The sequence below is a fragment of the Watersipora subatra genome, chromosome 2 (genome assembly GCF_963576615.1).
Source record: "Watersipora subatra chromosome 2, tzWatSuba1.1, whole genome shotgun sequence".
NCBI lineage: Eukaryota > Metazoa > Bryozoa > Gymnolaemata > Cheilostomatida > Watersiporidae > Watersipora > Watersipora subatra.
The window spans coordinates 73,614,424-73,627,395 of NC_088709.1; the positions used below are offsets into that span (position 1 = coordinate 73,614,424).

A 12,972-nucleotide genomic window follows, 5' to 3' on the forward strand; every position below is an offset into this window, starting at 1 on the left:
TTCGGTAGAGTATCCGTAATCCCAGATGGTTCCTCCCTTTTTTGTAAAGAATTTATGAAGCGTAAAGTGCTTCTCCATTTGTTAACTAATGTTTCCATGCTGTTTCCAGAGCTGTTCCAATTCCAATGCGCATGCTCCGGTTTGGTCGAGAACCGTTTGGTCCGAAACGAACATATCACAAAATCTTTGGTTGAAAACCAAGTTGGTCGAGAACCGAAGAGTTCGAGAACTGAGGTTCCACTGTATAATATTAATAGGAAGTTTTTACCTGTTAATTAGGTTTATCTTCAACTTAGCGTTAGTTTAGCTTTACAATTTTGTACCAACTCCATCAGCTAAACATATATGCTATGTTATAACTGCTGTATCAGAAAATACTTCGCATACACACTTGTGATATGTGAAAAAAGGGGCATTTTTCTGTTTTTGTTTAGGTATTATTTTTAACCAATAAAGCATTCATCATCATCATCACTTGTGATATGTGTGCAACTAATTTTTAATGAAGTTCTGTGACACTTGGGTGTAATAATATATCCATGTACAACGTATTGCATGTTTCTTTACTACATGATCAAATTTGCGAGGCAAAATTTGGTTTGTTGAAAGCTATTACGACTTTATTGACATGTGAGTTTATTTGTTCTGCAACAACGGTTTCGGCCATTAGTTTTTTCGACTAAACCTCCATTTAGTCCCGATGAAACGAAGTTAAAGATAATTCCAAACAATCTTGACGGAATGTATGAATAAATAAAAAGAAAACAAAAAAGTTGAAGTGCTGCAAAATTTTTGTCTATATTCCTTAGAATATAAATAGATTACAGCAACGCACTTGATATCATACTATAAGAAAGATATTGTGACAAATTTACTGAGCTGAGCTTTTCCTAATTATCATAAGTGTTCAACTATTCGGATTAGCCCAAAGACCAGCTTGCGCAGAAAGCTCATGGATTAACACCCAGCCCTTGCTATATAAGCAAAGGTGCTCCAGTGTTAAGCAGGAGGGGTATGGATATGCAACAAGAGAAAATACTCTAGTGAGAGAGAACAAAGAGCACAGAGCAAGTGATACAGACTACGAACGACAAAACTAAGGACTGAGAATTACGTTCTTCATCTTTAATAAGAACAGCGTGAGCTTGTGTGAATAAAGAGCCATACTCATTCACCAGTCACCTTGCTTGCAACAATTACAGTTGTGCATGAGAGCTATTAAAACACTCGATGTAAGACAACTTGTACGAAGAACCCACTTGCAAGTGGCTGTCAGCGGTGACTTCTACAACAATATGTGGACGTTATAAAATAACCGAGTTGACCAAAAATGCGCGATAGTCAGATTACTCGTAAAACTGAGCACGACAAATAATATTTTAAGTACGGTAAAACCTATACCATGCTTACAATAAGAACAGAAAGCAGTCTTTACTTATTAACACGCGCATAATATGATTTGTAAAAGGAAATGTAAAGCTATGCTTTGGACAAACATTGGCTGTCACCTCGGAATATGCAATATCAGCACCGAATCGTAGTGCCAGAAGCCTTGAAGGAAGCGTTCCTATTCGCACCATTGGAGCTAACACTACACAACCGTCATATTGCAAGGGCTTGGCACTGGCTGTGGTAGAAATCATGGCACACGTGAATGTAGTAAGGACTTTCTCAAACTTTCACGAAAGCCTTGACACTTTTGCAAAACCTTAGGACTACACATCTACGCTTTGGCTATTTTCGCGGCTCAAATATAAACCGAGTTTACTAACCTTATTTTTACCGGGACGGGTATAACTGGAGTGTCTCAGAACCTGCATGCAACCTCAGAACCTCTATGCATCCATATATGCATGCATGCATGCATGCATAGATGCATAGAGGTTCTGAGGTCGCATGCAGGTTCTGAGACACTCCAGTTATACCCGTCCATTTTACCGTAGTAGCAGAAAATGAACTTTTTCAAATATAAACTACACTCTTCCTCGGTAGAGCGAATGTACAGTACGGTCCATGTACTTTATTTTTAGCTTGAGAGGGCCCGCTGGAAGGCTATTTCTTTAGGCTATTTTACTGACGCCGCTTAATTCGATTACTATTCGCTGACCGGAACTGAAAATAGAAGGCGTGACTAAAAGAAGAGACAATGCTCTATGCAAGGTCTGGAAACGTGAATAAATGAGCTGAACTTATCGACAGCATTAATAATGACATTAATGTCAGGGTTATTTTGTTTATCACCAACTGATCCGCTTCTAAGACTTCATTTTATAGCTGGCAGTTGGTGTGGTTCAGAATATTTGTGCGCATCAACATGCATAGTTCCGTATCTTCGCAGAAGTCTACAAGTCTTATTTCTGTTAGCCAGCTGACTGAATTTATTGGCTTGTCCGATGCAGTATCCGATCTTGTTATTTTGGATGTCAGTGTTCCTATGCCTGGAGAGACTAAAGACTGCTATACAGAGTTCAAACAGCGACACATTCCTGGTGCAAGGTTTTTTGATTTGAATAAGTGTAAAGAAACGAATACCGAAAATGAATACATGTTGCCGACTGTAGAGAAATTTAAAAAGTGTGTCGAACGTTTTGATATCAAAAGTCATACAACGGTTGTTGTGTATGATGCTAATAAAGAAAAGGGAATGTTTAGTTCTCCTCGCGCTTGGTTCATGTTTATGACGTTTGGACATAAAAGGGTGTATGTGATTGATGGAGGGCTTATGCAATGGCTCAAAGAAGGTTTGTTCAGTTGTTGACATGCTTTCTTGCATAGATCTCAAGCTGTTTGATTAAATTTCTGCCGTATAAATATTATGTGTTTGTATCAAATTTCATCATTTTTCAGGGTCAAATAAAATTATTTTTCAGAAAAATTATTTGATACAAATTATATGTCAAGTCTTGTGTTGAACAACTTGAACTCTCATTTGTTAGAGATATTAATAAAACTCACTATCTGAGACAAAAAAAGGCATATATAGTTTACTCATTCTATTAAAACGTGTCAGTTCTACCAATCCTTGCCTTGAACTATCAGGGAACTGAGATCATACGGATATGCTTACTTTAAAAAAGTAAATAAAAACAGTACTCACAAAATAAATAAATAAAATGAAGTTGGAGTTATGTTCCTACGCTTTTTAACACACATTGTGCAGTCTTAGTGGAAAAAATCTTATCTTAAATATCTCATGCATTTTTATTGAACAGGAAGGAGTACAGAGACGGGTGATGCCCCACTACGCTTGCAATCAAATTATTCACCTGGACAGTTTCGTATTGCGCACGTGAAGTGTTTGCAGCAGGTGAAACTGAACATTGTTGCTAAGAATTTTCAACTGCTGGATGCTCGCTCTCCTGCCTTGTTCCATGGCTCCTCTCCAGAGCTGAGACCTGGTTAGTCAGTAAGAACTGGCACTATTTAACATGTGTTTGCTAAGGCTGGTAATAGCTTTTACTGTTCTCAAACTATTTAAGTCATATATATTGTAGGTTACTCTCTCTTAAATAAGTTTGGTTCAGCAAATTGTTTTTTCAATTTTTATTTGATTCATTCCTATTGATGAATTATGCAAGTTTTTGGGCATTTTAAAACGGTATGGTAACTCTTTTTACTTACCTAATACTGTGTGATATTTAACATAAAAAACAGTGACTTCGTGGTACATAATGGCAGTCTTCATGTTTTGATTTTTGCAAATTTGACTAACGTCTTTAAATGACTATTTATGTTAAAAATGAGATGCCATTAAACTTGCGGTTAAGAACCTTTTACGTTTACCACGCATACAAAAACAGTATCACAATTTCACTGCAGTTTGAGTTGTTTTGGCCATATTTTAATCCGTTCATAATTAAAAAAAGAATGATAGTAAATTTCTTATTACTTTATTACTACTTGTCATTTAAGTTAGGAAACAGACAGAATGAGAACAGTGGAAGTCAGCTCTATTCAAATGCACAATGCAGAGGTACTATATTTCAACCTTTTCTCATCTCTAAGGAAATATGCAAAGCCAAACCAAACGATGAATAAAAAAACAAAAGGTTTTTTCTGTTTTTAAAATTGGTGAACAGTATAGTTGGTATTAGCTAGTTTTGAGGACATTTCAATTTCACACGATCAAAGGTTTGAACTCGTTATTATCCAAAAACTAGTTAAGTCTAATGGCTTACATGTGTATCTGTACTAAAATAGCAGTATTAACACTTGCATCTGCAGCAATTTTGCTACACACAACATTTTTGTTTAGTGATGTCTATCAAACAGGGTTGATGATGATTTTTCATGATGAGCCAGTTATCTCCTAGCGGATGAGCAGAAATTATTTTTGTTTCCGGCATCAGTTGCATTTGGCTATGGATGTATATATAGTAGGGGGCAAACAGCCTTTAAATCATGTTTTGTTGCAGATATAAAGCCAGGCCATATTCCAGGCTCCAAGTGTTTGTTTTGGATCGAATTCCTTGAAGATGGAGTGTTAAAGTCACCGGAAAAGTTAGTTGAGGTTTACAAAGCAGCAGGGGTGGACCCAAAATCGTCTATCGTGGCAACGTGTAACACAGGTTGGATACTTACTATAATGAGAATTGCTGTAGTGCTAGCAGTGTTTGATGAGTTTGTTGTTTTCTTATAAAAAATAACCTTTTTATATATTTTTGCCTTGGTCTACAAAAAGAGAGTTTTAGAAACAAAGAGTTGACAATTTATTCATATTTTGATTTATGAATTTGGATTTGTCTCCCTTGGTTTGCCTGTTGCACTGCAGTAAGTTGTAAATCTTTCAGTTTCGGTCATTTCCCCGGATACCAAGTCACTTCATTTATATATATGTTTGTCAAAACCTTTTTAAGTTTTAAAGCAACTACTTTTATAAGAATACACTTTGTCCATCGCTCAGCTCAAAAGCCAAATGATAAATATTTCAGGAATTGCTTAAAACTACGCAAAATGCTAAATTATATGTAAGAAATTGAAATGTTCAAGTAATTATCAATAAAAATAGGTGATTTGTCTTTTGTTGTGTTAAAGACAGATAGAGTGGGTGTAGCCCTAGTGATACAGGAGATGGGCAGAGCCATCGAGTGTAAGAGTTGCGCCATGCTAGTAACGCAAAAAAGTTGATCACGTGACCCTATGGTCGCCATCTTAGTTCCATTTACCGTATCGTACTCAAAGTGATATACGATATTTATTATAATTATCACTTTGATTGTGCTGTTCTAATAGGATTTTAGTTGTTATTGTGGAAATTAAGGGCTGTTAGTTCACTCAGCCTCATCTAAACCTAGATTTTTTCGTGATGATTGGAAGGCTAAGTCATTACCATATATATTTTAAAGGGCTGTTAGTTCATTCAGCCTCATCTAAACCTAATGTTTTATGATTGAAATGCTAAGTCATTACCATAGTTTAAACGCGGAGCTAAGTGACAATTTTAAGCATTATTTGAGCGAGAACTACACCTATTCATACATTGATCATGCTGATTTGTTAATATTTTATATCTCAGTGTAATCGGTGTGTGTATGTATGTGTTGAACTCAAAGTGCAACAAAGAGGTTACTAAAAGTTGGCAGTGTAGTAGTAGCAGCAGTCAACTTTCCTTCAATCAACTTGCTTGTGGCATTAGATTAGATCAAGGAGTTTCACTCCATTAATAGATCAAAATGGTTAACTGCTGGGCAGTAGGATGCACAAACAGATCTGAGCACGGCTACACAATGCATTGCTTCCCAAGAGATGCCACATTGCGAGTTAAGTGGATACAAATGGTAAGACGAGAGGGTACCACCACTTCTTCATCACGACTTTGTCACGTAAGTGTTATATTTACAGAATTCATTGATAGTGAACATAGCTTCCGCATGATTTAACTGTTTATTGAAGTTAACGATAAATACCAGCATAAACATAATATAGGCCTAACTAATATACAGATATTTCTTTTCAGGCACACTTTGAAGATCAGATGTATGAGCCTAACCGCAAAGATGGCTTGAAGAAACTTCGGCATCTTGCTTATCCCACTCTGTTTCCACATCGTTCGGCTCCCAAAAGACGAAAGCCACCTTTAAAACGAGGTGCAGATGACTCAGGGCCATCGATTGCTTATTCCTCTGACCATGACTATGCAAGCAGTAAGCCATGCCCAACGCCTGAAGAAGAACCTAATGTTTCAGTTCTGGAGGCACCATCTTCTTCTGGTTTGCAAATTTGTTTTGTTCATGTTTGCTTTGACATACAATTACATTTATCTTGAGTAATATGTGTTTATAACATTTTCTGTTAGTAGGCTTGCGATGATCATGCAAGTAAGTACAGTCAGTGGAAATGTGTGTGAGGAGTGCTGGGATTAATTTATTCTTCTGGATGGGACTTAACCAATGCCTCTGTGCATTACTAATTCTTTGTGTGTCTTCTTTCACATCTAATTTGTACACTTTGCTAATCCTAATATGCACAACTTAACAGAACTCATAACTTGTATAACCACCTTCTGATTATATGTTCCTCTATCTTCCACTCATCAAAACTTAACTACAGCGCCTAGATATACTGAGCTTGCATTGACAAAATTATTTCATTTTACTTTTAGTGGAAATGAATACAACTAGCATTAAAGAAGATGACCAGAATACAATAAACACCTTGAAGAAAAAGATTTCTTCAGTAGAAACTCAGAATGCTAAGGTATAAGACTTTTGTAGATTTTATAAGCTATATTTGATACTGATGTGTATTACTTGATGTTTGATGTAATGGGTATATATTAAATTTGATTTACTATTTTTGTGTAAGGTACGAAAGAGATGCTTTGATCTTCGAAAGAAGCTCAAGCAGTCGGAGTCAGCTGTAGGTGAAATGTTTAATGAGGATCAGCTTGAAGCGCTTCGACGAAAGTCTAAAAGAGGACTTAAATGGAGCCCGGGAACCATTAAAAAAGGTCTCCAACTGAGATTTGCATGTGGTTCCACAGGCTACAACATGTTGCTTGAGCAGAATCATCCACTTCCTTCTATTAGAACACTCCAAAGACATATGCAGAGAGTTCCATTTTCATCTGGTGTACTCAAGGGGGTGTTTGAGTATATGAAAGTTAAGGTAAAGTTCCGTAATTACAGACTAAGATGTGGTGCTTCGCTCTCTGAAAAACCCATGGTGATTAAATCAAAAATGGCTATTTAAAATTATAGCATTATCTTTGGCTAAAATGTGAAATATTTTTGGTGCGACTAAAGGGCTTTAGTGTCCACAGGTTGAGAAAATGTCTCCCTTTGATAGAGACTGCTGCCTCACACTAGATGAGCTGCAGATTACTCCAGCTAAAGAGTACGATCGAGCTAGCGGAAGCATCATGGGTGATGTAACTTTACCTGGACACAAAGGAAAAGCCACGCATGGGCTTGTTTTCATGTTGGCAGGTATAATCTTAGGTCTTAGATTTATTAACAAACAAACAGAAATCATGTTGCAAATCGTTTTTTATGTCGGTCATAGAGAGTATGCATCCTCGGGTTTTGGGCTAGCTTGCAAGTCAGAAGTCGTAGGTCAATATGTGGAATTTGATTCAAGTCACAATCGGTGACTCGTTTTTGTTGCTTTTATTCCTGTTATTTTAGATATGTTGCAAATTAATTAGTTTACTAAAGTTTATTAAACAACAATGTCTATGCTTGCAGGACTGGCAACAAGGTGGAAACAGGTAGTAGCTTATTACTTTACAGGTAATTCTGTGCGAGGAGCTGTTTTCAAGCCAATCATCTTGGACATTATCAGCCATGCTGAGAGCATAGGTTTACATGTAGTATCTGTTACCTCAGATATGGGTTCCTCTAATCGAGCTATGTGGGCAGCCTTCGGTATTATCGTTAACAAGTTTTGCAAACCTTGCACAAGTGTTACTCATCCTAGTGATGCTAGCAAACATCTATATTTTCTTGCAGATGTTCCGCACCTTATCAAAAACCTGAAAGCATCTTTGCTCAGTAATGGGTCATTCAAGCTTCCTTCAGATATTGTTCAGAAGTACAATTTGCCTTCTGATAGTGTCTCTATTAGGCCAGTGAAAAGGTTGATTGATTACCAATGCAGCAAAGGGTTGAGGCTTGCTCCTAACCTTTCTGAATCTGCTCTAGAGCCTAGTCACTTTGAGAAAATGAAAGTGTACAATGCATTGAATTTTTTCAGTCATAGTGTATCTTGTGCATTGAAACTCATGGTTGAATATTCAAAAAGCCCAGATTCTGAGCTTAATGTTCTCTATGTAGAAGGTGAGATAGATGAGTTTGAGTCAACAGCATGGTTCATAGAAAAATGTAACAAATGGTTTGACTATATGTCGAGTAGGCAGCCAGTAATGGCTTTATCTAACAATAATATGGAATCGTACAACTTAGCTGTAGAGTCACTTAAAGAGTTCATTGTAGTTATTCAAGGTTTGAAGGTAGGTGCAGGTGATTGGAAACCCGTGCAGACTGGTGTGATTCTGTCCACAACATCTATACTTGACATGTGTGAGGGATTACTCCAGTCTCACAACTTTCTTCTCACTTCAAGATTTACTCAAGATTGTCTTGAGAATCTATTTAGCTCAGTTAGGATCAAGAATCCAGTTCCAACACCACTTGAGTTTAGAAATAATTTGAAAATTATTATGACGGCTCAATTTTTGAAAGTCCCTCAAACAGGTAGCTATGATATTGATGAAAGTGACTATCTTGGTAACCTATTAATTTCAGATACTCAGCCCGAACCAGCTGTCGATCAGACAACATCGCAATACATGATGTCATTGTCTTTAGAATCAAACATTTCTGATGATGAGAAGAATTCTCTCTACTACGTTTCAGGCTACTGTTTAAAGTCTCTTAAAAAGCGAAAAATGGTTTGCCAAACATGTTTTCAATCTGCATCAACTTCGGATGCACTAGATGGGGTCAGTAAGTTGGTTCAACTTAAGGACTATAAAACGGGGGCTTTATGCCGTGTTGCTGAACCCGTATATAATGCTATGCTGAAATGGGAAAAGATTTTCAGGGCTAATGTAGAACAAGCATCACATAGAAACATCCGGAGAGCTCTGATCGATGGCTGTGGTAGGGTTGCCAGCATAGAGGACATTGTGCTCAAGTGTCATAACTTACCATCTAAGTTGCTTAGCACTTTTATAGACACTAGGCTTAGGTTTTTTTGTAAAGACCAAACAAAAAAACTAGGTCAAAGTCAAACTGTAGGATCTACCAAGGGGAGCCGCTCTACATTCATAAGGTCAATGGCCAAAAAGGCAAAGTAATCATCCATACGTTTACTTCGGTTCATGTTTCCTAACCTAGTGTCTGTAGCAGCTCTACTAGTAGGTGCTAACTGCTATAAATCCGTATTAACAATATTTATATATGTGACATTACTGTGTTTCTAGGATGAAGGTTTCTAGGAGCTCCTCTACTAGGTGCTAATTGGTAATAAACCCGTATTAAAAATAATTATATATGTATGTTTCTAGCAACTTCATCAAATTGACCGTATATATTATATACTTGATATATTTGGCCTTATTTGGTGCATTTGAATATATATAATTATGTTGTTTGCAAACCCTTGCCCAACCACATGACATATGTAATTTGTCTGTTTAATTTTACTGCATTTAAATATGTGTGTGTACGTATGCATGTTATTTGCAAATATATGTGCATGTGTAGAAACCTCAACTCAGTTTTTATGGACTTGTGCTCTCTTTTTTGCTTGATTAGAGGCAATAAGGCAGTCAAAGATACTATATCATGTTAACTGAAGTATCATATGTTAGCAAGGGTTGCCTGTCATGCAAACCTATTGGCCAATATTCACTTAGGTGACTTTTTATTGGCTAGCAAAGACCATTGCCTATAACAATGAAATGAAACCATTGTGCAAAGTGGAACTAAGATGGCGCCCGTAAATTGTTGGTGGCGTAACTCTTACACTCGATGGCTCTGGAGATGGGTGATGCTTAGATGAGGTGCTGATAGAGCGGGTGTAGCCTTAGTGATACAGGAGATGGGTGATGCTTAGGTGAGGTGCTGATAGAACGGGTGTAGCCCTAGTGATACAGGAGATGGGTGATGCTTAGATGAGGTGCTGATAGAACGGGTGTAGCCCTAGTGATACAGGAGATGGGTGATGCTTAGGTGAGGTGCTGATAGAACGGGTGTAGCCCTAGTGATACAGGAGATGGGTGATGTTTAGGTGAGGTGCTGATAGAACGGGTGTAGCCCTAGTGATACAGGAGATGGGTGATGTTTAGGTGAGGTGCTAATAGAACGGGTGTAGCCATAGTGATACAGGAGATGGGTGATGTTTAGGTGAGGTGCTGATAGCACGGGTGTAGCCCTAGTGATACAGGAGATGGGTGATGCTTAGGTGAGGTGCTAATAGAACGGGTGTAGCCCTAGTGATACAGGAGATGGGTGATGCTTAGGTGAGGTGCTAATAGCACGGGTGTAGCCATAGTGATACAGGAGATGGGTGATGTTTAGGTGAGGTGCTGATAGAACGGGTGTAGCCCTAGTGATACAGGAGATGGGTGATGCTTAGGTGAGGTGCTAATAGAACGGGTGTAGCCCTAGTGAAACAGGAGATGGGTGATGCTTAGGTGAGGTGCTAATGAAGTTACCAAACTGGTGTAATATAGACGGTGTGAACTTGAAATTACGATAATGTATATCTTTTTATTTATTTTTTTTGCATTTCATATTTAATTATTACACCTGGTTTTTCTACTTTCAGTCGTTTGATTGTTGTTTCTTAGTACAATTTTCACTTTCTACTTCATGATAACCGCTAAAACGCATCTAGGTCTGTTGAAAAATTTATCAGGAGATATTTGTTAGTTTTTCTGTGATTTATTTAATATTAAGGTAAATATTGTCTTTTTCCATTTCAAGACTGCAACTTCTCACGCAAGTCTCTTAGTCAAATATTTGTAAAATAAATAAAAGGATGTCTGGAACAATGTTAAATGTTTTTAAACCATGTAGAACTGAACTATGTGAAGGGAACTGCATTTCTATTTATTGTTATTGATTATTTATTGATTTGTTGTTTAAATCATATTGTTTGAGATTTTCTTCGTTCTAATGTAACACTCATTTCGCTTCAAAGAAAGTTTTTTGGACATTTCTGTATTTGTTCCATCTCATTTACGGTTTAAAACATAAATCTTTGTTTAATCACTTACAGGTATGGCAGCATGTTTCATCAAGCTGACCTGTCACATGCTGGGCAACTCTGACGTTGCTGTGTATGATGGATCGTGGGTAGACTGGTTCCTTCATGCACCTGATAATCTCAAGATAGAAGTTCCAAAGTAGAATGTTTTATGTCATACAGGAGTTGTGCTCTCTGTGTTGTGTGTAATGCAGTTATATATTTTTTGATTGTTTACTATCAACCGTCTCATTAAAATTTGCAGTACTTTTTTATTGACCCAAATATTTTACATTCTATTATGTTGTTGCTATTATTTGTTGTTATTATACATTATTATTTGTTGCTTTTTATTATTTTATCGCTCATAATAAATATTTGTGTTGTTTTATTGAAGGGAAACTACCACTGTAAAAATAGCTTCTACACAGTTTAATATCTTCATCTTCCGCGTTTAGAAAATCAACAACTCGCATGAAACCTCACCCTTGAATGACGGCCATCATTTTATTAGTGTGTGGGTCTTCAAGTACTTTATCATATATTCTCTTGTAGTGAAGGTGGTGTGTCTCCTTGTGTCTGCAAGAATAATCTTGACAGGGCTAAAACAGTAATAGAGCTCACCTGTTTATAGTATTTTATTGTTAACTTTTGACTTGAGGCATATCTTCAAAACATTTTTGTTAAATCCAATATTAAACACTAATGGTTCTCATGTTCATTGAATATGAATATAAGTGAAATCACATTAACTGAGTAGGTCAGAGGTCACACCAATGTCATGCATTATATATACTTATATAGATAGTGTTCCATGGTGTCGTTTTAAAAAAATTGGTGTTGCTCCATGACACTCAATGTGCCATGTGCCTGGAGTTGTTCTCTCTTTGCTAGTATGAGTCTGTCTCATTAAAAGTTCAGTCCTAACTGGGTAGTTTTCATAGAAAATCACCTTTCTGATGCTGATGCTATGTATGTCTTAGTTGAGCTGGATTAAGTATCAATGTTGCCTAGAACTGGTTTGATCTATTTCTATAAGCTGCTTACATATTCGATGCCAGTATGCACTTGTATATGTACAATGCACAAGTCATGCAATAGCTGACTATCAAGCATGACATATTTATCATTTGCAGTCGTTTTAGGAACACTTTAAATTTACTGCCAACAATGATGTCAGCATGTCATCTTCCTCTTTGGAAATATCTACCGATTACTGTCAATTCGATTATTGTCCCATACTCATCTGGCCAGAGCTGAGCTCCTAGCAGAAACCCTCTCACATTCATGAATGTTACCTTGACTTGTTAAATTTTTAAAAACATGTTCAATTTTAGCAGTGTATTATTCGGATATTGGGAAAAAGAAACTTGACCTATATAATTGTTGAACATGCAGATATTTTTACAATGAACTGCTGATGCTCTTGTCCAGCTGACCACGGCGCCTATGTTTGGAACGCAAAAGACGTTCGAAACAGCTCATGGATGATTTCGTCAGCAATACCTAGTGTTGATGTTTTAGATGCAACATGCTGACACCTGCCACCTACTGCCAGACATCTTGCCATCGTGACACCAGCAAAGAAATTAAAACAACTGGAGATAAGTGTTAGTTCGACCATTTCAACTATCTGAGGTTGACAAAATTCTATTTTCTCATGCAAACCTCAATAAGTATATACAAACAATCTAATTGTACCAACACTTCCCGTTTTTAATGATTAGAGCATTGGTTATGGTAGGTCGAACCAATGAAATAAAACCCCTATGTGGGAGG

The 12,972-nt window shown here is 37.1% G+C and overlaps 2 protein-coding genes across 4 annotated transcripts in view; one reads left to right on the plus strand and one right to left on the minus strand.

Moving 5' to 3' along the window:
• Positions 1–1,654, minus strand: part of LOC137387184 (tRNA-dihydrouridine(20) synthase [NAD(P)+]-like) — a 37,064-nt gene extending 35,410 nt beyond the window's left edge. For 2 of the 3 annotated variants that reach the window (XM_068073510.1, XM_068073509.1), the window contains exon 1: positions 1,509–1,654. In XM_068073510.1, the coding sequence (XP_067929611.1) occupies positions 1,509–1,643 (135 nt within the window). In that variant the 5' untranslated portion in view covers positions 1,644–1,654. The remainder of the gene's footprint in view (positions 1–1,508) is intronic. The other variant, XM_068073511.1, reaches the window with a different exon arrangement.
• A 567-nt stretch (positions 1,655–2,221) lies between these two features.
• Positions 2,222–11,551, plus strand: LOC137387668 (3-mercaptopyruvate sulfurtransferase-like). Its single transcript, XM_068074150.1, has 4 exons — positions 2,222–2,741; positions 3,213–3,398; positions 4,416–4,568; positions 11,227–11,551. Exons 1-4 carry the CDS (start codon positions 2,315–2,317, stop codon positions 11,355–11,357), a joined length of 897 nt encoding a protein of 298 aa, XP_067930251.1. The 5' UTR covers positions 2,222–2,314; the 3' UTR covers positions 11,358–11,551.
• The last annotated feature ends 1,421 nt before the right edge of the window (positions 11,552–12,972 follow it).

Coding starts and splice junctions, on each gene's coding strand:
- LOC137387668 (XM_068074150.1), top strand. CDS start 2,315: ATGCATAGTTCCGTATCTTCGCAGAAGTCTACAAGTCTTATTTCTGTT. Junction 2,742..3,212: donor TATGCAATGGCTCAAAGAAG/GTTTGTTCAGTT, acceptor TTTATTGAACAG/GAAGGAGTACAGAGACGGGT. Junction 4,569..11,226: donor CGTGGCAACGTGTAACACAG/GTTGGATACTTA, acceptor AATCACTTACAG/GTATGGCAGCATGTTTCATC.